This window comes from Myotis brandtii, unplaced genomic scaffold (assembly GCF_000412655.1).
Source record: "Myotis brandtii unplaced genomic scaffold, ASM41265v1 scaffold427, whole genome shotgun sequence".
In the NCBI taxonomy this organism is placed as follows: domain Eukaryota; kingdom Metazoa; phylum Chordata; class Mammalia; order Chiroptera; family Vespertilionidae; genus Myotis; species Myotis brandtii.
In genome coordinates this window covers 606,971-631,673 of record NW_005366346.1, presented here as the reverse complement: position 1 = coordinate 631,673, position 24,703 = coordinate 606,971, and the positions used below count along the sequence as shown (strand labels likewise).

General features: G+C 37.1%; 1 protein-coding gene across 1 annotated transcript in view; it reads left to right on the top strand.

The window, feature by feature from the left end:
- Positions 1-24,703, top strand: part of GRID2 (glutamate receptor, ionotropic, delta 2) — a 388,655-nt gene that overhangs the window by 20,662 nt on the left and 343,290 nt on the right. The window contains exon 2 of the mRNA XM_014546041.1: positions 9,745-9,942. Within this exon, the coding sequence (XP_014401527.1) occupies positions 9,745-9,942 (198 nt within the window). The remainder of the gene's footprint in view (positions 1-9,744; positions 9,943-24,703) is intronic.

Genomic DNA, 24,703 nt, shown 5'->3' with positions numbered 1-24,703 from the left:
AAAACGGATGTGATTCATAGTTTTTGTTTGTTTGCTTTGGTTTTGTTTTAGTTTGTTAATGAATTATCTTTTAGTTTCCTCAAACTTCCATTAATTTATTCAAGGTAGTATATAATTCCCAGCATGTCAACTGAAACTCAGCATTTTCATTTCTCATTTACTAAAATATGTTGGAATGCAAATGAAAGTTAAGTTTTTCCACTGGTATTTTTAATCTCTCTATCAAACAATCAAACCAATCCCAAACCTCAATTTGTCATTCTTTGTTTTAAAAAAGTACCTGTGGCCCAATTTTGAGCAGATGATCATATATCAGGGCATTGAGACACTGAGGTTGACAACTGAATTTGCTGTGTAGTAGTCGTACCATACAGACACACTTTTTAATAAATGCAACCCCTAATTATTGGGCATTGAGTTTGTTTTCCAGTTTTCACAAGAGAAGTTGCAATGAAAACCTACTTCTTTACATGCTTGCTGGTAAACATTAACATTTTTTTTTTGCCCTAACCAGTTTGGCTCAGTGGATAGAGCGTCAGCCTGTGGACTGAAGGGTCCCAGGTTCAATTCTAGTCAAGGGCATGTACCTTGATTGCAGGCATATCCCAAGTAGGGGGTGTGCAGGAGGCAGCTGATCGATGTTTCTCTCTCATTGATGTCTAATTCTCTATACCTCTCCCTTCCTCTCTGTAAAATATCAATAAAATATATTTTAAAAAGCACACAAAAAAAAAGAGGCAGCTGATCGATGTTTCTCTCTCATTGATGTCTAATTCTCTATACCTCTCCCTTCCTCTCTGTAAAAAATCAATAAAATATATTTTAAAAAGCACACAAAAAAAACCACATTTTTTGCCCTTGCCAATCTGATGCATAATAAATAAAATAACTCATTTTAATTTGTATTTTCCAAAGGTGTGTTAAGAAAACAGAAATAAATAGTTCTCCCTCACTGTTTGCCTCTACCTTCGAAACATTTGACTTCTCAACAAATCCATCTTATTACCAAGTCATGATCAGCTCAACTTCTTGTTTATTGCAAAGGACTTTTGATTTCTTAGTTTCTATTCTTGCCCCTTCCAGTCTGTTGTCAATAGTCACCTGTGTAGTAAACTGATAAATATATCAGACTAGAGTCCCAGTGCACGAATTTGTACACAGTTGGGTTCCTGCTGACCTGCCCCAATTGGGGCTGATTGGGCCAGACCAGCAGGGGGGAGGGGCCATGGGTGGTTGATAGGCCAGCCTCGCCCCTGATCGGGGGGGAGGCTGATTGTGGGTAGGGCTGACCTGGGGGAAGGGCCACGGGTAGTTGGCCGGCCGGCATGGCCCCCAATCAGGGTGGGGGGGCAACCGGGTTGGGGCTGCTGGGGGCATGGGCCACAGGAGGTTGGCTGGCCGGCCCCAACCCCGATCGGGGTGTGGGGGCCGATTGGTGGTGGGGCCAGCCAGGGGGAGGGGCCATGGGCAATTGGTCTATGGGCCCTGCCCCCTGGTCAAACTCCCGGTTGAACTCCCAGTTGAGGAGAAATTTGCATATTAGTCTTTTATTATATAGGACTAGAGGCCTGGTGCACAAAAATTTGTGCACTCGGGTGGGTCCCTCTGCCTGGCCTGTGCCTTCTCACAGTCTGGGGCCCCTTGGGGGCCCTTCCCACTGGCTGCTGGAACCAGTTTTCCTCCGGCTCCTGGAACCCAGGCCTTCACTCTTCGCTCGGGAGGGGCCAGCACAGCAGGCTTCGATCTGCGCTGGCCGCTCGGGCCCCGGGGGTGGGGCTGGCGCAGAGGGTGAGGGGCTTAGCTCTTTGTGGGCTTCGCCCTTTGCTTGCCACGCCGGCCTTCGCTCGCTGCACCTGCCCGGGGCCAACGGGCTTCGCTCCGTCGCTTGGCTCCTACATATGCAAATTAGCCGCCACCTTTGTTGGCAGTTAATTTGCATATCGTGCTGATTAGCCAATGGGAAGCATAGCGAAGGTACGGTCAATTACCCTTTTTGTCTTTTATTAGATAGGATGATATTCCCCCTCAGCTCACAGCTCATAAGTTTGTCCATCTCAGTTGAAGAAACAGCTAAAGTCATCACAGGGGCTTAAAGCTCCACCAGAAATACACCCTTATACTTCTCAGACATTTCCTATATGACCCTAGCTCGCTCAGTTCCTGCCATAGTACTGTCCCTTCTGTCCCTTAAAAATATCAGAGAAACTCCTACCTGACACATTTGCACTTACTCTTTCTTCAGTCTAGACTGCTTTTCCTGTGGAACCTTTTCCTAATTAAAGGTGCAACCCTGTCTCACATGCTCTTTGTTCTCATTATTTGTTTAGTTTTCCTCCACAGTACTTATCAGCATCAGGTGTAACACACACACACACACACACACTATTTTGTATATTATCTATCACTCCCATTAGAATGTAGGTCTAGAACTAGCATGGTAAACTCAAAGGCTAACACGGGTCAAATAAACAAGGTTTAAGTTTATGTGGGCCACAAAAAAAACGAAAGCTTCAATTTATTTCAATAGAGACATGTTGAATACAAAGGGATAAAATAAATGAGTAATCATCAACATTAAATAATAGAACATTTTAATAAAAATTAATATTTTTTCTCAAACATTAACTTACCAGACACTGAATAACTGCACAAATTAATAAGCATAACGCAAATAAACCTATTTTTCTTGTTCTCTGAAAGTGAAATATTTCCTGTTTTGCACACCAAATAAGTCAGTCCAAGATTAATGACGTGGCAATCGGCTGCTAAAATATTCACTTCTAATATTAATGGAAAGAAATGGTGCACCTGCATGTAAGGGAAATGAATGCAACATAATTATAGTAATCAGTCTTTAGCAAATGTTTTAGTTCATTATTAAAATGAATGCAACATGATTATAGTAATCAGTCTTTAGCAAATGTTGTAGTTCATTATTAATAATCTATACTAATAAAAGGGTACTATGCTAATTAGACCAGACATCTTCCGGATGACCATCCAGACGTCCTTCCGGACAAAGCCACTGTGGCAAGGCCAAAGCAGAGGCAATTAGGGGTGATCATGCTGGCAGGGGAGAGCAGTTAGGGGGATCAGGCAGGCAGGCAAAGTTGTTAGGGGTGATCAGGCAGGCAGGCAGGCAGGTAAGCAGTTAGAAGCAAGGGGTCCCGGATTGTGAGAGGGATGTCCGACTGCCAGTTTAGGCCCGATCAACCGGCAGTCGGACATCCCCCAAGGGATCCTGTATTGGAGAGCGTGCAGGCCGGGCTGAGGGACACCCCTCCCATGCACGAATTTTGTGAACCGGACCTCTAGTCTATATATATAAAAGCCTAAGCGACCATTTGACCCTTTGACCATTCAACCAGAAGCTATAATGCACACTGACCACCAGGGAGCAGACGCTCAATGCACAGGCATGGAAATATGGAACAGACTGATGAATCTCAGAGGGAAGGGGGTTGGAAGAAATTAACCAAAGATTTTATATGCATACTAGAGGCCCGGTGCACAAAACCATGCACCGGTGGGGTCCCTTGGCCTGGCCTGCAGGGATTAGGCTGAAACTGGCAGTCCGACATCCCCTGAGGGGTCCCGGATTGCAAGAGGGCGCAGGCCAGGCCGAGGGACCCCACCAGTGCATGATTCTGTGCACCAGGCCTCTAGTTATATATAACAGGATATTATAAAAATTAAGTTATGAAATTTTTATTGAAATGTTTCTTACATACTGTTATCTTGGCTGGGCTTCAAAAATATTTGTTTCGGGCTGCATGTGGCCCACAGGCTGTGAGTTTGACATGCTTGTTATAGAAGGATAGAGATGTCTGTTTATTCTTTGCTTTGTTCAGTACTGTATTCTTAGTATGTGCCTGACAATAACACTTTTGAATGACTGAATAAATATCTGAAGTTCTGCTACTTTTCTGTAAGGAATATTATTTTGGATAGAAATACCACTAGTCCTAAATATTCCAAGTTTAATTTTATATGGCTTTTTACTATAGCCTAATATTTAGTTAGCTTTAGTTTATATTAAACGTCTTATAAGCCAACACTGACATTTATTATTGTTCTTGACAGTACTGCAACAGGAATACGATTGCATAAACCAGAGGGTTTGTAAACATCATCATCATTCTGAAGTCAAATGTTACCATGTTCTTCAATTAAATAGTTTGTAGAGTTCTGACAGTTAGTACAGTCAATCACTCCTTAAAGCTATAATATGCTCTATCTTAAAACATATTCTTTGCCAGGGGTTTTAATCCAGCATCTAAAAGGGGTTCAGGAATCTGAAGAAGGCACTGCGTGTAAATTAATAAAGAGTTCAGAGACAAAACATAATTTTGGAAGGCATTTTGGGGAGTCAGAGAATACTTAGCTAAAGGAAATAAGTTCTCTTGAATCTCTGAACCCCTTGCTTTTTATTAACACAAATTGTCCTAACGCAAGGTAGATATACATATCAAAGGCCAAGGTTTAGTATACAGAATCCATTGTCAGCTTGGAGGAACTGCCTCTGGCTGTTTATGTGTTTGGCCAGTAGGAGGCAATAACATGTAGATTGAAATGCCCTCAGCTGTCTGACAATAAGCAATCAGTTATGCATCCTTTTCAGGTTTGGGGAAGTGCCCTCAGCCATTTCCAACTGGCAATAACACATGTGATTCAGCCCTTGCTGAGTCCCCAAGTTCCATCAACCTTCTGATGAAACTCTTACATTTATGACATGCTGGAATTAGCTTCCGGCAATTCTTGATAGTTTTTCTTGAGATATCTGCCCTTACAAAATACTCTGTATCTACAATACTTATGGAATAGGATTGACTCTTACATGTGGCTATGCACTTGTAAGACTCATTTAGGTGTTAAATTTAGCAAAATAATGAAGACTTGGACTAAACAAACAAATAAAAAATATTATCCGGCACTCATATTAAGAAAGCAAACTGAGGGTCTGGTATTTCTATGTTTATATATGGTAATTCGTTGCATATCCCTGTGACTTACTTTTCTTCACTCCATGCAACTCAGATATTCGTTTCCTTTACAATACCTAGACTCTTTATTCCTCTCCAGATTTTCCTCATTTGTTTTCCTATCCTGGTGTCTTGATATCTTTTTAATAACAAATTTTATACTTTTTACCTTTTTTTAAATTATAGAAATTTTTAATATTCATATGTGGTCTGTAAAAAGTAACGAGTTTTTTTTTCAGAGAATGGTGATCATTAATTCCACATGCATCAAAATGGAATGTGTCATCTCTAAGCAAAATATAAGCTCACATACTATGCATAAAGACAACTATTGTTTGCTTCACTCAGGAACGTGTTTAATGGGAGGGAAATTTTTAAATAGGCTATTAGAAATATTCTCATTCTTTTTTAATGTATTTGAGTTGTATGAGCAGAATTGTAAGAAATTTCCAGTGACTCATTCCTGGTTTTAGCTATCTGGTATTCTGTGAAACCATGCATATTAAAACCTCTTAACAGCTCTCAGCAAATTGTTGGCACTAGAGCTTGTCTCCTGTACCTATCAAAAACTCCAGGTGCTTTTTTCAAGCTCTCTCACTAGCAAGCAATCTATATATATAAAAGCCTAATATGCAAAGTGTCCCCTCAGGAGTTCGACCAGGAGACTGGGAGTTTGATCTCTTGCTATGACATGCACTCAACACCAGAGGGTGATGTGGAATGAAGGAAGGCCCTGGCTGGCAGCCAGCAGCTGCTAGGGACCCTACCCAAGCACAAATTTTGTTCACTGGGCCTCTAGTATTACACAGTTATTAAAATATGAGAACTAACTAAAAAATATGAAAGTTGCAAAGAGTGTTGTAAATCACTAAGCAATTAGCATGGGATTTTTTAAATGACTGAGTACAAATTCTGAATTATGAAGTTATTATCTAATAACCCAACAAGTGATGTGAATAAATCTATGATAATATGAAAATTATCAACCACTGAAATGCTCTTTTCTACAAGCAGGTCTGTGCATCCTCATGCTAATGCACTTAGATTGATAAACTACAGGCATTCTGTGAAAGCTTCATTTATTCCAGTTGCTGAGGATTGTGCTCAGAGAATTTGTCATCCAAATAAGCAAATTGAAATATGCCACTTGTTTTCATTTAATAGTAGGCAGGTTTTCACCAGCTTAGACTCAGTCTTATTATTATTCTTTTAAACTAATTACCAGAAAATGAATTTTATTATTTTCGTTTCCTCTCTTTGTCCCAATAATGGAAGACTCAAAGCCATCTACATACACTTTGAAAATATATGTTGAACATAATCTCCTGTCAACTGTGTGTTTGCAAAGGCCCCCTAGTTCTTGATTCTGCTGTAACTCATTCTATACTCAGCTCTCAGAATTACTTTCTAATTATGCTATTTCCCTTTTATAGTGCTCCACTTCCCTGTCATATATGACAGAAACTCTCATATGGCTTCAATGCCCTCCATTATCCAGTCCCACTTAGGATACTTTTTTTATTATTTTGTTTATACCCTATATAATAAAAGCCCAGCGACCAAACAGCAGAATGACCAGAACAACAGGTCGACCAGTCGCTATGATGTGCACTGACCACCAGGGGGCAGACGCTATGTGCAGGAGCTGCCCCCTGGTGGTCAGTGCACTACCACAGTGGGAGCACCGCTTGGCTGACCAGGATGAGCCCCAGCCTCCTCCTCCTTCTTGCTCCCTGCTGCCTCCTCCAGATGCCCACAGGCTGCGCAGCACCACCGCCAGGCTCGCAGAGCTGAAACAGAGGTTTGTGGCCACTACAGGACTGAGGCTTACTCCACCGTTTCTCAGTGCTATTGTCCCTGGGCCCGGCCCTGACCAGATCCCCTGGAGAGGGGAGTGATCTGGCTCCACAAAAGATGCAGTACCAGGGAGCAGCCGCTCAGAGGGCTGGTCTGCAGCCACTCAGCTGACTGGGATGAGCGGTGCTACCACAGCAGGCAGATCTCCGCAGGCCACGCCCCCCCACCAGTGCACAAATCCCATGCACCGGGCCTCTAGTTACAATATAAAAGCCATACAGAAAGAAAAGCTTAAACCATTTATCAATGAATAATAAGTAAAGTCCACCTAATCACTGTCCAGAATAAAAAATAGAATATTCTCATTACCACGGTAGCTATGTTTCCTTGTGTATGTTTCTCTCCACATCCTTAATTATCAGACTGCCTCTCATTCTGCTTTTCAGCTCTTCACTCTTTCTTTGGGAATATCTATTTGTTTATCCTCTTGTACCTCAGGTTTTAACTCTGAACTATAAAAGGTCACTATTCTTTCTCCAGCTGTTTCTAATCTGCTGATAAACTCAGTCATTAAGCTGTTAACTTTGATCATGATCTTTTCTAATTCTTAAATTTCTATTTAGTTCTTTTTAAATTCTGCAGTGACATATCCTATAGTCCAATTTCTTGTCAATTACAAAATCCCCTTTAAACATAATAAGCATGTTTATAATATGCATCTGAAAATTTAGTGTCTGAGTTCTCAAAGATCTATTTCTGTTGGATATTATTTCTGCTGGTTCTCTATATGAAATGCAATCTCCTTTTATATGATACCTTGGACTTTTGCTTTGAACAACTATTTAAAGCAGGGGTGGGGGATGTCTGGCCCGAGGGCCATATAAGGCCCACAAAATCACTTGGTCTGGCCCTGCCAAGGCATTAAAGGTGAGTTAATTAAAAGTTTGACCACATATAGCAGGGCAATTTTTAAGTTGATAATTTTGTAGGGCCCACAAATGATGTTATAAATATCCAAATGGCCCTTGGCAGAAAAATGGTTCCCTACCCCTGAAATTTTAAGGGAATAAAGTATGATCTAAAATGAAGATACTTTCTTCCAGAGAGGATTGTGTTTCATTTTGTCATGCATCTGGAGTCTCTACAAGTCTCATGTCAACTTAAATTGCATTAAAATCTGAGACAAATTATGTTATCCTTATCCTAGATTTTAATTCATAGGTTGAAAAATTCAAGGTCACAGGAGATAAAGTTGAAGTAAGTAATTATGATGCCTTCCTCTTCTGTAACGTGTTGTGTGACCTTGAGTTGAAACTTTTGTTTCTGATTTTTCTTATCTGTTAAAATAGTACAAAGTGGGTTAACCCAAAATGGTGATTTCCCTTTTCTTTTAGAGTCTATTTTCTTTCTCTGGTGTTTTGTTTGTCCCAGTTATGTTGTACATTGCTTTTGTTTTGCTTTATATTTTTTGAGTACATGACTTTTCCTAATACTAGGTTAAAATTATTTTGAAAATGGTACTCATGAGTTTTTACCATATCTCTCACTATGTTGAGTAGCTGCTCAATGCATGTTAAACAGATGAGTCAATGAATGAACAAACTTTGAAACAGGTGCACAGATAAAAATGATTAAACCAAGCTTAGTATTGTTGCCTTAGAAAAGGAACAAATTTCTTTTCTATTACAGGTTCCAAAACTTCACTGACAGTTATATAAGAGTATAGCACATACAACTATGTACAGTACATAATACTTGATAATAATAAATACCTATGTTACTTGTTTAAGCACTTACTATAATATATGTATTATTATTTTATAGTGAACTCCATATACTTATATAAAATATGTTTTCTGTATAAGAGTATGCCACGTTATACCTGCAGCAGCCTCATACATCTTGTATTTACCAAGTGTGTTGATTGTATCATTTTTTTCTTGTGCTTGATTTAATTTTGTGTTGTTTTGTACAGTAACATACCATACAGGCTTGTAGCCTAGGAGCAATAGGCTGTACCATATAGCCTAGGTATATAATAGGCTATACCAGTGGTCGGCAAACCGAGGCTCTCGAGCCACATGCGGCTCTTTGGCCTCTTGAGTGTGGCTCTTCCACAAAATACCACGTGCGGGCGTGCACATACAATGCGATTGAAACTTCGTGGCCCATGCGCAGAAGTCGGTTTTCGGCCTGGGCGAGTCTATTTTGAAGAAGTGGCGTTAGAAGAGGTGGGGGGTGTCGGTCGGTCGGGCAACTTTAGATGAGGCGCAGGCGGGCAGCAGGATACGCGGGGCGTTAGAAGAAGTGGGGGGTGTCAGTCGGTTGGGCAACTTGAGACGTGCGGCTCAGGTGGGCCGTGGGATACACAGCGCAGGGGAGGCGCACGCGATTCATGTAGGAGTTGAGGATGGGAGAGTTGGAAGGGGTCGACCTCAGCGAACTTACCTCAATCAGATTGAGGACGTTTTTAGCAAAGGCCAGCTTAGGAGTACCCTAATTAAGTTAATAACAATGTACCTACCTATATAGTTTAAGTTTAAAAAATTTGGCTCTCAAAAGAAATTTCAGTCATTGTACTGTTGATATTTGGCTCTGTTGACTAATGAGTTTGCCGACCACTGGGCTGTACCATTGAGGTTTGTGTAGGTACAGTTTATGATGTTTGAACAATGACAAAAACGGTTAAGGACATATGTCTCAGAGCATATGCCTGTCGTTAAGTGGTATGTCTATAATTAAATGAGAGCTGACAAGAAATTGGGTAATTAAACATTGTTTAGTAATATGCTACATTAACAATACACAACTTATATTAACAACACACAAGTTCTATTTCTAAGTTAATTATCTCAAAGTGCAAAAGCAATTTTTAGACTATAAGCAACACTCTTAGAAGAATTAACCTTTGCTTTTTAAGGAGCAATATAGATTGACATCACGGATATCTCTTATTTCCCTGCAGGAAGAACCTTTTGTAATGGTCTCTGAAAATGTCCTGGGTAAGCCCAAGAAATACCAGGGCTTCTCCATTGATGTTTTGGATGCCTTATCTAACTACCTTGGATTTAACTATGATATTTATGTTGCACCGGATCACAAATATGGAAGCCCACAGGAAGATGGGACATGGAATGGCTTGGTAGGAGAACTAGTCTTTAAGGTAAGCATTTACTTTGTTATTTATCTATGATGTATCTAAAGGTTGAACTATAACCCCAGGAAGCTAATTTAATATAAAATAAATGCAAAGCAAAGTATTAAGTGGTGGTGTTGAATGCCAAAATCTTAGCCAGTACTATTTTATGATCTTTGTTGAAAGAAAAATTAATGACAAAACAAAGCTAGATTTTAGAGTATTTCCTACTAGAGGCCCAGTGCACGAATTCGTGCACGGTTGGGGTCCCTCAGCCTGGCTGTGATCGAGGCCTATTGGGGGGGCCAGCTGGCCAGCAGGAGGTTGGCTGTGGGGGCACACTGATCACCAGGGGGCAGCTCCTGCATTGAGCATCTGCCCCCTGATGGTCAGTGCACGTCATAGCGACTGGTCAACCATTTGTTCTGGTTGTTCGATCTTAACAGTTGCTTAGGTTTTTATATATATAGATGATAGAAATGTATCTATAACAAAGACTTACCTTTGCCAAATTTATACTTCAAACATTTTGTCAGTACATGATGAAGTCACAATGCAATTTACAAACATAATTGATGTCATTTTTTTTAAAAAAAACACAGTGTTATTTGTAAAAAGTAAATAAAATCCTGATCACTTAAGAACTAATCATTTTAACTTTTAGGATATAAATATATAAATAAGGTAAATCTATTTTTACTGATATTTTTGTCCTTAGCCTTTCAATTATTGGAGAGGTGTTTAAATTTCTGTCTTTTTATTTTTAAACATTTTAAAAGTATCTTTACTGTTGAAAATTATACAGATATACCCCTTTTTTCCCCATTGATCAATTCTAGCCCACTCCCTCCACCCCCTCCCCCTGCCCCAGGCCTTCACCACACTATTATCTGTGTCCATGGGTTATGCATATATGCATATAAGTTCTTTGGTTAATCACCAACCCTACCACCCCCACCCCTGCCTTCCCTCTGAGATTCATCAGTCTGTTCCTTGTTTTTCTCTGATTGGCTTATTTCACTTAGCATAATATTCTCCAGGTCCCTACATGCTGTCTCAAAGGATAAATGTAAGTTATGAAACCATAAAAATCCTGGAAGAAAACATAAACTTCTCTATGTCTTAATCTATATTTCTGTAGATTTGTTTTATTTTTTAAGTTTTTTATTAATTCATACACATTTATAATTATTATGTCTTCCTGGTTAATTGTTAAATAGTCAGGTTTAGGTCTATGATTTACTATTTGATTTATATGTGTCCTAGTTTCTTCCTAAGTTCCTTCTTTTCTTCCTTTCCTTTGGACTAATTGAATGTTCTTAGTGTTTGATTTTATTTTCTCTTTTGGCTTTTTGGCTGTATTTCTTTATAGTTTTATTTGTCTGTGGTTAGAACATAATATGTATTCTTAACTTATCACATTCTATCTAGATGTATTATACCACTTCAGATTTAAAAAGTAATAAACTCACAGCAATGTAATTCAATTTACACCCACCTTATCCTTTGTGCTATTGCTGCCATATACTTATATTTTATGAACTCCACAGAAAATGCCATAGTCTTTTATTTAAACAATCATTTGTCTTTCAAAGGTACAAATAGGGAACTAAAGACAGTGCAAGAGTAGACCTTCCTTCCTCCTGCTGCTGGCACTGGCTTCCCTCTGGCACCTGGGCCCCGGGCTTTTCTCTGGCACCAGGGACTCAGGCTTGCCTCTGGCCACTGGCACCTGGGACCTGGGCTTCCCTCACAGCCCTGGCTTCATCCGGAAGGACTTCCGGAAGGATGTCCAATCTAATTAGCATATTATGCTTTTATTATTATAGATATTCATCACTTGAAAGATGACATTCTATTGTCTTTTGCCAAGTATTTTTTTATGATGAGAAGTTGACCATTATTTATACTTTTGTTTCTTTTTGTTGTTGTTTTGTTTTAGTGTGAGGATTGCCTTTTTTAAAATTCTCTTTTCAGTTTTTTAAATCCTTAATTTTTCTTGTTATTGAATTTATTGAGGTAACATTGTTTAAAAATATTATACAGGTTCAGGTGCACAATTCTACAACACATCATCTGTACACTGTATTAAGTATGCAACAACCCAAGTTAAATCTCCATCCATCACCATTTATCTCCCCTGTACCCTATCCCAGCTCATACCTCTTGTCCCGGCAATCACCACATTGTTGTTTGAATCCATAAGTTTTTTTCTCTTTTTTTATTTTTATTTTTGCTTAATCCTCCTCCTAATTCAGCACCCCCTCCCATAGCTGTCAGCATGCTCTCCATCTACGAGTCTGTCTCTATTTTGTTTGCTAGTTTATTTTGTTCATTAGATTCCACATGTGAGTGAAATCTATGGTACTTGTCTTTCTCTCATTGGTTTATTTCACTTAGCATAATACTCTCTAGATCCATCTATGCTGTAGCGAAAGGTAAGATTCCTTATTTTTTATGGCCCAGTAGTATTTTACAGTGTAAATGTACAACCTCTTTGTATTTTTGATGTTTAACTATAATGTGTCTAAATGTGGTTTTCTTTGTATTTAATCCTGCTAGGAGCTCACTGAGCTTCTAGTATATATTTTACAAAGTTTAATAAATGTTGACAATTATTTCTACAATTTTTTTTCTACTGCCTTTCCTTTCTTCTCTCAAGTTGAGGCTCACAGAATATTTAATTTAGACCTCTTAATGTCTCTAAGTCCCAGACGTCTCATTTATTTTATTAAAATACTAGAGGCCCGATGCATGAAATTCATGCAAGAGTAGGCCTTCTTTCCCCCGGCTGCTGGCACCAGCTTCCCTCTGGCACTTGGGATCCAGGCTTCCCTCCAACACCCAGGTCCCAGGCTTCCCTCTGGCTGTCAGCAGGCACCCAGGACCTGGACTTCCCTCGCAGCCCTGGCTTCTTCCGGAAGGTTATCCGGAAGGATGTCCAGAAGGACGTCTGGTCTAATTAGCATATTATGCTTTTATTATTATAGATTTTTACTCTCTGTCCTTTAGCTGGGATAATTTATCTTGATCTGCTTTCAGGTTTATGGATTCTTTCCTTCCAATTTCCAATTTTCTGTTAAGTTCATTCAGTAACATTTTTATTCTAGATAGCTTACTTTTCAGTTCTAGAGTTTCAGTTTTTAAGGAATAATTTCCATTTCTCTGTTGAGATTCCCCATCTTTCTAGTCATTATTACCATCTTATCTTATAAGTCTTTAATCATATTTTCTTATAATGGCTGCTTTAGAGTCCTTGTCAGCTACAATTTTGACATCTCTGCCTTGTTTTTGTGATTACCCTATTCTAGCTACCCTGGCTGCCTCAAACTCTTTCTTCTAACTGATTTCTCCCTGTGTTCTAGCTACCCCTTGTCACCTAAATAGAGATAGGTCCTCCATGAATAAGCCATTTAAAAGTGGATCTCACTCCATACAGTTAGTATTGTTTAATGGTTGAATAGCCTACAGTTTCTGCCTGACTTTGGTTAACCTTCAGAACTTTAAATTTTTACAAAAATTTATCCAGAATTTACAATTGTTATTTTTTGTTGCGTGAATCCAATAAAAACTATCCCATCATTGCTGAACTAGAATTATTTCTGAAATGATTAAATTATTCAGAAAAATAAAGTATCTGACTAAGTAGTTTCCAAGAGATGGAGAAGAGAAAAAATAAAAGATTTTAAGATAGTGGCAGGAAAAAATAACAAAGCTGTTTTCGTATCCTAGAATTACTGGAATTAATTTATTTAATGATTCAATTAAATATGGAATTTTATTTGAAAAACATTAATTTCAGTATTTTTATTAAAAAAGAGAATGATCAAATCTTATCCCTCTTACAATTTATCTTATATTCCTTTATTGTAAATTCGCAAACCTAGTGTTCTATCTTTGTATTCCTGAGGGGTCCTGCCAGATCTGAACCCAGATAAGCAATTATATCAAAATAGGGTAAAGAAAAGAAAAAGGCATTATACAAATTTATTGTATAAAAAGAGTGGATAAAATCTTTAAGAGTTATTATGCCAACAGACTTTCACAGTAAAAAGCATTAGAATTAGTCCAATGTTTGGTGCTGCTTTTAATTGGGTTTGTGTGCTTGCTTCCAGTTAAATTTTTGAGACTTGCTTCCATACCTGTGAAGTGAGGAGTACAAGTATATTAATGGAAAGATCACTTCCAACTGTAATTGTTTTAACACTTTAAGAATTTATTGCATAACAACCAAACAATCAATAGTATGTTGTTCTTCATAAACAATCAATATGATTGTTTTCATCTGTGTGTAAGAGCATGAATTTATTCCATGATAAACTTCCCCTGAGTCCTTTTACAAAGTAAAAATTCAGGCATAAAGAAGTTAACTTATGAATGTATAAGTTTTAGCCAGAAAAACTATAAAGCTATTTATTGGAACTAGATTTTTATTCTATTCAGAAAGTATTTAGTCATTCTGAGTAGGCTTTGAGAAGCACTTATTAAGCAGGGGGAGGAGGATCAACAACAGGAGATTTTGGGGAGTAGGCAGAGAGATAGGAAAAAAAGTGAGAGAATTTGGTGCCATCAAAGCCAAGGGAAGATAACATTTTAAGAAAGAAAGGGTAGTCAATTTAGGTTATAGAACAAGATTCATTATATTAAAACTTCATCAGGTTATTAACTGCTGCAAAGCAAAATAACACCATTGAAATGGGTTAATAATGTTATGACAGAGCTCCAGAAAAGTAATTATTATTGTATAGTTTTAATAAACATTTTTATGAATCTAAGTATATTTTAGATAACAGTAAATTTTGCCAATGAATACCTCCATCCATGACAATGAGACTTCTAAAATTAACAAGGTTAATTGTCTTTTTTCCTAAGGGGAGACCAAAACTAAAAGACTGTTTCTCAGATTCTTTGTCATGATGATGATTATGGACAGACCATCACATTTAAAAAGAATCCAATAAGAAACATGAAAAGTTTCTGAGTTCATATGATTATTCCACAGAGATTTCCAGGGGTGGCACTAGGGCTTCAGAGTTGGTCAATTTCATGTTAAAGGGCTTCCCCATTAAACCTAGGTGTCAAAATTTTAGTACATACATAATTTTTAGAGAAGAAATTACAGCCAGAGAGAGCACATGATTGCCTAAATGTATATATGGAGTCTATTCAAAAACTAAAAATAGACCAAAGTCTCCTCCACTTCTTATGTACCTTACTGCTTTTATAACTTTCTGCAATTAATGTGTCCTTAAAATTTATGAGAACACAGATTCGGCCAAAAGATGTTTCAGTGTAAAATAGATAAATGAGAGCTATGTTCTGCTCAGTACAGGAGCAACTGTTACGGGTGAGTTAATGTAACTGATAAATTATATTTTCCTGGTTAAAGGGGAAAAACAGTAAGAAGACCACAGAAAACTTTATAGAGGAAATAAAAAGTATATCAAACTTAGAATAGAAGTACAAAAAACTAAGAAAAAAATAAATGGCACTAAGAGCTAGACAGCTCGGTGTTGTATTATTTACTTCTTTTTTTGGGTAGCATTCTTTTAAATCAGAAGCTTTCAAAATAATACCTTAGGTATTAGAAGACTTTCCAAGGGACAAACCAGTACAGATACCTTAATAGGAAATAAATTTCCATATTCTCAGTTTCTATAAGCAATCTTTTCTAAAAATGATGTGCCTGAAAACATGACCCTGGTGTTTCTTATTTTCCTTAGCCATTGTACACTTAGCTTCTTTTACTTCATAAAATAAGGGCATCTCTTTTGTGCAAGAAAAATCTTCTTACAATATGTGGTTCTTAGTGCAAATATTTTCTGAAGCACCTAAGGGACAATGGAAACACTGGTGTTGCTACTATCCTTTATAAGTCATATCATTTCATGTACAAATATAATGAACAAAAAATAGAAGAACTTAATTTGTCAAATGCTAGATCATTAAAAATGTTTGTTGATGATCGGTCACAAGGACTTTCTACATATTGCATGGAAAGATTTCAAGGAATTGAGTGGCATGGCTAAAAAACAAACAAACAAATAAGGTAGGGCTTACCTTCAAAATTAGATTGCTATAATTTTGTTATTTTATAGAAGCCTTATTCATATAAAAGAATAGATGAAAATGGAAGGGGTTTCCTCATTTATATAGTTGACATGAAGTTCAACAACTCTTAATTTTAAAAAGTAAATATATTTCCATCATAGATATTCTAATTTTTTAATGCATTCAACATAGAAAACATATTTACTTAGAGATTTTATAAATATTTTTAAACGCATACCAATTAATGCCATGGGCAAGTGTGAATAAGATAATGACATCTATAACAAACACGTTTAATTGATGGTCTCTGTGCTATGTGCTATGTTAGGCACTGGAGACACAAAGATAAATAAAACATGGTTCTTCCCCTTAAATATCTCTTAGCTCAATGGGAAACACAGGCATTAAACTAGATAATTATAGCACAGTGCAGAAAGTGTAATGCTAGAGGCATGAATGGAACACTGAGAAAGCCCTAGAGATAAAAAAAAGGTTAAACTTTCTAAAGAAGGAAATATGTATGGAGATTACAGAATAATAAGTGGTAAACATCTAGGTAAAATGGGGTTGGCAGAAAGCAAAGAATGTGTACTGACAGACAAAAAAAAATTTAAGCAAAAGCAGAAAGGTGAAAAATAGCATAAGAGGTCTTTGTAGCACTCCAACCAAGAAATGATGAAACTGTGTCCTAAGGTACTAATAATATGAATGGAGTGAAAAAAAATATGATATTAAAGACATAAAGAAGGTAAGATTAATATAATTTAGTGACTAAGGTGAAGGAAGATTCAAGGATAATTTATAAGTATATAGTATGTAATAGTAAACTCACAATTAATAAGAGCATGATGTATAACTCATCATAAAGGAGATTGCTAAGAAAGATCTAGAGAGGAAAGGGATAAGGTCAGTTTAGAGTAGAATGAATTGGATGTGCCAGGGGAAAATTCACAAATATGTAGGACTCTAAAGCTCAACAAAAGAGCCCAATAAGAGGCATACATTTGGGAGTCATCAGTCTAGGAATGTGGTTGATAGCAGGAATGCACATGAGATTATTGAAAAGAAAACATACAGTGAGATTATTAGGCTGATTTTAGGATGAAGCCGAAGAAATACACCATTTAAGAATTGACAGAAGAAAAGTTTGTGAAGAAAAAACAATTGAGAATAAATAGTCAAAGAATAGCTGAACATGGGAGAAGAGGTCAGTTAGGATAAAAGAGTTTCAAAAACAAAGTTATGACTAGCAATGTCCAAAATATCTGCCATGAGAACTTGAAATGTCCACTAAGTTGGGTCTTTGGAAGTTTTGGGTGACTTAAGCCTGAATTGCTTTGGTAGCACAGTGGGGAAAGAATCCAGATTGCAAAAGGTTATGGAAAAACTCGGAGTCGCATGCTATAACAGAACATGCATATATTACTCTTACAGAAAGTTTGGATGGGAAAGAGAAGAGAGAAAGAGATAATAGTTGAAGGGGCTATTGATATTGGTAGAGTTTTTGTTATTTTGTTTATTTTTCAATTAAGAGAAACCTGAGTATATCTATAAGCTGAGGAAAGAAAATAAAGAAAAATTTAATATAAGAAAAGGAAGTTATTATGTGAGAGATAAAGATCCCAGAGAAAATAGAATAAAATCTTAGATTGAGAATTTATTTTGTTGGGATAAATATGTTTTTTTAATCCTGGAAAAATAAAACAAAACATTGTGAGAATGTGTCTGGTAATCCTTAAATCTAGAATCAAGAGGTTGGAGGGTTGGAGGGTTGAAGGAGATCATATCTCATTGCTTCAAATTTCTTGAAAAAATAGGATATGAAGTCTGTTGACATTAAAGGGGACAATCTCCTGTACTGTGTAATAGTGTACAGGAGATTGGGAGAGTTAAATATTGAAGGCAGTGATGGTGATGCTAAATCAAAATAGATAAAAGGACGGATCAGTGGTGCTGAGGATTAAGCTGAAGTTTATTTAACACTGCCACTTTTCATTGCTACTAGTCTGCACCATAGTGTCACTTTCTTCAGCTGAAAATAAATGTCCAGTGTAAGAGGATGGAAGATTAAAACATACATATCAGGGTTGAGTAATGGTGGATAAACTTGGCAAGGAAATAGAGATGGAAGAAAAGCTAAAATGTTCAAGGAAGCATGGTCATGACTGAGGAGATAGACCTGCATACAATTTTAGAAAAATTAATTAGAATGTAAATATAAGGTTGAAAGCGGGTGAAGTAAAAGTGAAGATATGAAAGATCTAGTAAGAGAAAGGATTAACCAGAGACTGAAATATAGATGTTGACCTTGTGGGTCATAACAGAACATTTGAAGAGACAAAAGGAATTGGAGTTTAAAAGGGAGAGAGGGATATTCATAGAAAGGAAGGCTATTCTGTAATGGTGGATACATGATATAATGCATTTGTCAAAACCCACTGAAATATTGAACCCTAATATAAACAATTAACTTTAGTTAGTAATACTGTCTATATTGATTCCATTGTAACAAATGTACCACACTAATGCAAGATGTTAATAACAGGGAAGAGTAGGGTGGAGTGGAGGGGTATGGCATGCCAGGGATGGGGGCGGGGTATATAGGCCCTTTCTGTACTTTATGTTCAGTTTTTCTGTAAATCAGAACTACTTTAAAAAGATAAAGTCTATTTTTAAAAAATGGCCCACAATGATTTGTTGTAAGAGACATATACATTGAGACTGACATTTATTAGGAGGTTGGTAGGTTTGAGGGTGAAGAGGAACATTTAGCCAAGTCTCTAAGTTTTTAATGCATGAGAAGAAAATATTGTGAAGTCTGTCTAGTGGAGGTGATATGACAAGTACCCCCTAGAAAGCACACATGTAATTAATAAAATACAAGGGAAGTCACATGCATAGAGTCTCATTAATAGAGAGCAGAAATCCAGTATTTGAGAAAACAAATATACTTCATAGTCTCTAGTAAATCATGAAAGTGATAGAAGTAAATTTTCACTCCATGGAAATTCAAAATGAGGATAATCACCCCCAGGGCATCCTGAAGCTCTTGATCTTTCCCTGTGCCTTCTGTGTTCATCCTCATTTCCACTCTATGATCCTACATATGAATAATAGGTTACTGCTATAGGAGGTCATGGTATTTGGCTGACTGAGTTCATGTCTACACCATCATAGCTAATGTTATCAACAGAGCCTTTACTGATTCTCCAGTGTCCTTTAATTCATTAGATATTGATTCTTTATTTTCATCTCTACAATGGCTATTCCAAACATTTCCCATACTTTTTAAGTTTCCATTTATAGTCCCACTCTCCATCTTCGATACCCTTCTCATCTTTAGTTGTTAAGGCTCATAGTTTACTGCAAATATTATGAGAATCTAGTGTGAGTTCCTTATTTTCTTACTCTCTGACCTCAAAATCGTTCCATGTATTCTCTTATCCTTAAAGGCAACACAAAGACTTTGGATTAGAACAGAACCTTAGATACCGTTAACACATTTACTAACCACATGAGCCTATGAGAGTTTTTAACCTTTTTAAATAGCTTTATCCATATCTGTAGAATTGTTGTTGTGATTACCAAGAAAATGAATTCAGGAATTTGTTTCAGGGAAGGCAAATAGCCCTCTTCTTAACAGTGGACTCTGATAGATTGGTAAAATTTTCCTTAGGTTATATATTTTAAAAATGTAATGAGTTCATATATATTTGAAGGCTGACTGACAGGATCTGTTGACAGATTAGATGGGGAAGAGCAAGGAGAAACAGGATTTGCTTATAGGTTAGATGAGGAAGACCAAAGCCAATGATATCTTCTCGCTGAAGGTTTTGTATCTTATCTTTTCAGCCACAGAAGCAGAAAAAGACTTCCTTCGTTCCCATTTTCCCCAGCTCTACTCCCTACATTACTTGTAGCCATGGACATCTTTCACTTGGATTGTAGCTATAGATTTCCAGTTATTCTCCCTCTGTCTACTCTTGACTGCCTTCAGTACATTTTAACACAGCAGTCAGATGATTTAGTCACTCTTCTGCTGAAAGCCATTTGATAACCTTCCCATCCAACTTGGAGTAAAAACCATCCTTAAAATTATTTGCATACTCTGCCCTACTAATTCTCGTGTGACCTCCTCTGTTTCTCCCTCACTCCTGTGCTCCAAGCCCACAGTCCTTCTCCCTCTTCCACCACTTGCTGAACTTGGCCTTTTGAACTTCTTGAACCATCTTCCTAGAATGTTCTTCCCCCGATATCTTCCCCTTCACCTCATATTTCCCCCAGTCTCTGCTGAAAAATTATTATTAGAGGGGCCTTCCATGGCCAACCTATTCAAGCAACGTCTACCCTCTGCACTACCTATCTCCCCTTATCCTGGTTTATTGTTCTTTGGAACACATATCACCATCTTGCTATGCACCTACTTGTTCATCTTTCCCTGCTAAAATGTAAGCTTAATTGGGGCAAAGAGTTTATACATTTGATGTACCACTGAAACTTCAGTATCTAGAAAATATTTTTACATCAAAGAATGAAAGCAGTCAAGTGATCTTTTATGATATACATTAGATAATAACATTCCTGTTATTAAAATATTTCAATGGTATCTCATTGTTCTTTAATAAAATCAATCGACCTACTAAGTTTAGCCTTATCTAAAAGAAATTTCCATCTTTATTGCGAGGCTAAATTTTGGGCTCTTGCTCTTATAATTTTAAGTTCTTTAATCCACATAGCTCACTGTACTCAGTCACTCCCACTTCACTACACTTGAATTGAGAGTGGGATCATTTACTAGCATAAGAACTAAAGAAGGAATATTTGGGTGGAGAGTAGAGAGTGCAGAGACAAAACTGATATTTTGGAAATGAGTAATAATAGTAATTAACATTTTCAAATAGCTGAGTGCTATTCCAAAGCTTTATGAGTACTGACTCCTTAAATCCTCACAAATATACTCAAAAATACTTATAAATATATATAATTATATCCCCATTATGTAGATAATAAAACCCAGGCACAGAAGACTAAGCAACATGCTCAAGGTCACATAGCTAATAAATAGAAGAACTCAAATATGAGTTCAAGTTGTTTGATATCAGAGCCCATTCTCTTTACTATGGATACACCTTCCTGGAGCTATCCAAACAGAAAATGAACTAAGTAACTTGATATGAGTCTGGAGTTCAGGTAAGTAACCTGGGTGGTTACATGAGATTATTAAAAAGAAAACATACAGTGAGATTATTAGGCTGATTTTTGGATGAAGCCGAAGAAATACACCATTTAAGAATTGACAGAAGAAAAGTCGGTGAAGAAAAAACAATTGAGAATAAATAATAAGTCAAAGAATAGCTGAGAAGAGGTCAGTTAGGATAATTAGCAATGAGACTAATTAGCATAGAGTGAAATTAAAGTGTCGCTCTATCTTTCTTTACTTTGTTTCTCTTATATCTCAATCTTCCCCATTTTTTATTCCCTTCTCAGTGCTTAAAAACAAGCTCAAGTTATTCTCTATCTTAAAAATAATCTTCCCATACTTTCCAAGCTAAATTAATTAGATGTCTTTGGTTTCTAATGATGGTCCAATTGAAATGAACAGATACTTTAATGGCTTATCACTATCCAGGGATGAGATCCAGGCTCATCTCTTCAGGCCATCATATCTGCTCTCCTCATCTCAACTCTGCTTTTCATTGTGTTGTCCCAGTTCTCAGGCAGGCCCTCCTTTTGTGTCAGCAAAGTGATTTTCAGTAAGTCCGGATTTAGATTTCATTCTCTTACCTATCCCAATATCAACATAGATTCTCACTATTTTTTTAATACTTACTCAAGCATATGTTTTCTATCGATTGAGAGAGAGAGAGAGAGAGAGAGAGAGAGAGAGAGAAGAAAACATCAATACCAGAGAGAAACATTGATCCCAACTGGAGATCGAGCTCCCAAACTAGGTATATGCCCTGACTGGGAATCAACCCAAAACCTTTTGGTGCATGTGACCATGCTCCAACCAACTGAGCCACCCAGCCAGGGCCATAGATTCTCTTTATCAACAGTTCCAACAAAGAACCTCAGTTTTATACAGTTTCAGCAGTGTTTTCAGCACCAGGGCTGCACCCTGTGGCCACCTTGAGCACTTAGGGTAGCAGTAGCTCAGTGTAAACACTTGAAGCAGCATGGGGCAATGCTGATCCCCCAAGGAAGTTGGGATGCTGTTATTAGAAGGGAAAATAAGGGACAGGCAAAAAAAAAGAAAAGGTATCTTTCAGAAGTTCAAAAATAATGGTTTACGTTACCTGGATACCAACAGTGGTTACATGGCCACAAATATTTAAATCATTAGCAAATAAAAAACTATAATAATTAAACAAGTCATAAAGAGGTTATAAAATCCATAAGAAAATACTAAGACCCCAGAAGGTAATACTATAAAGATATAAATTTAGAGTTTTAAAAAGAGGAAACTGATAGACGACATAAATCTAAAAGGAAATCTATTGTGGAATAGGGCAATTAATAAGGGTAAAAAAATAAGGTATATATGTAAAATATAAATAGTGATTTTATAAAGAAAAAGCTACAGCTCTGTGTCAATAGCTTGGAACTATTTTATATACTGTGTTTTATATTAAAAATATAATATCACTACAATTAGAGTCTCATATTTTAGTCAGCAATAATCTTGACAGCATTGGCAATTAACACAGATACCTGAGGAAATTAAAAAACATGGTTTGAAATTGACCAAATAATAATTATTAGCACTTATATAGAGCTTACTATTGCTGATAAAGTCGACATACTGTGCATTTATTAGCTCTCAGTATCTACAACATCCCTATGAGATAGATTTTGCAGAAATGAAACAGGGAGATAATGAAACTTGCTCATGGTCACTTAGCCAAGTTGTAGATAGTTCATGATTCAAACTCAGTCAGTTTGAATCCATAGTCCAAGTGCTAAATTCCCTTAGGAGTTTACATAGGGGAACAGAGTTCAAGTGTAAGTTTGGTTTGAATTTTAATAAACCAAGTTATATGACAGTGATAAAAATATTACTCAGAAACCATTCAGCGTAGGTTTTTAAGACCTGCACAGTCAAAGAAGGTTCAGATGGAGTTTGGATGGGTATGAGTAGAAGACAAAAATAAGATTATATAGAGAAGGATTTGGGGAGTGACTAAATATATTTGCATCTCTAAACTTCTCAAAATATCTCAATTCTTTCTTAAAAACCTGTCGCTTCTCTCTTGTCTAAGAAAACCTGAAACACCTTAGAAAGGCATGCATTATTTTCTGCAGTCTATGTCTCACTTCCCACTTACATTTTGTCACACTCCATAGAGATCACATTCAACTTCAATCTGCCTCATTTGTCCTTACTCACTTCATCTTCCTAAATTTTCAACCCTAGTTAAACTGCTTTGCTCCATAAGGATTTCAAACCATATCCATCTCCTGGTAATCTTGTGTTCAAAAATCACCTATTTCACTTTTTTTCAAACTAGGTTTTTGAAATATGAGGTTGTAGGTGTTGGTGTAGGTATAGCTATAGGTGTAGGTATATAGATATAGAGGCCTTTTCTTTGCATAGTCCTCTTTTGGAAACCAGAAGGCTGAAGTTTTGTTTTTTTTTTTGTTCAAACCATATCCATCTCCTGGTAATCTTGTGTTCAAAAATCACCTATTTCACTTTTTTTCAAACTAGGTGTTTGAAATATGAGGTTGTAGGTGTTGGTGTAGGTATAGCTATAGGTGTAGGTATATAGATATAGAGGCCTTTTCTTTGCATAGTCCTCTTTTGGAAACCAGAAGGCTGAAGTTTTTTGTTTTTTTTTTTTACTTTGTATACCAAGCAGAATGCCCTATATTCAACCGTTTATCCCCACACATTTTTGAATGCATGCAACATTCTGGGCGATGTGCCTAGCATCATAAATTCGAAGGAGTGGAAGACATTGTTCTTGCCTTCAAAGATCTCATAGTGTACAGGGAAGACAAATGTGTAAATAAATAATTAAAACGCAGTGCTATAAATGCCATGGGGTAATACATACAGGGTGCCATGGCAACCCAGGGGTGGAGGTGCAGCCTTTGCCTGAAGAGTTGAAAAGATTTCACAGAAGGGGAGAAATTTGAGCTAGGTCTTGAAGATGAGTGGGAGTGGGAGAGGCAACAATAAGGATAATTATAAAAGCATGTTTGCCATGTTAAAGAGTTTGGACTTGATCATTTAGACGGTGAAAATTCTAAAAGATTTAAAGGTTTTTACATAAGAAAAACTGAGATTTAATTTAGCTTTAAGAAACATAGCCGAGGTAGGGACAAGGATGCATTGGAGCAAAGAAGGAAAAAGACAAATGGCTTTTTCAACAGTCTAGAGAGGAACAAAGGAGTGCCTAAACCAAAACAGTAATGATCGGAGATTAACAAAAAGGATGATTTTGAGGAAACAATATTCTAAGATATAATTACTGGAACTTGAAACTTGGAAGAGGAGATAATGGGGTTGTTGAGACTCAGTGAGAAATGTATCGGAGGAAAATGAGCAGATGGACAGTCAAGGATAGAAATAGGGGCTACAGAAAGAGAGCAGATTGGAAAAGGGCAACACTGAGATAGAGAGTTTGGCTGTAGACATTTTGCTTTTGTGGTACTGAAAGAACATCCTAATGGAATTATCTAGGAGCAATTAGTAAATGTGCACGTGAAACCATGTGAATGTTGTTTATGGCTA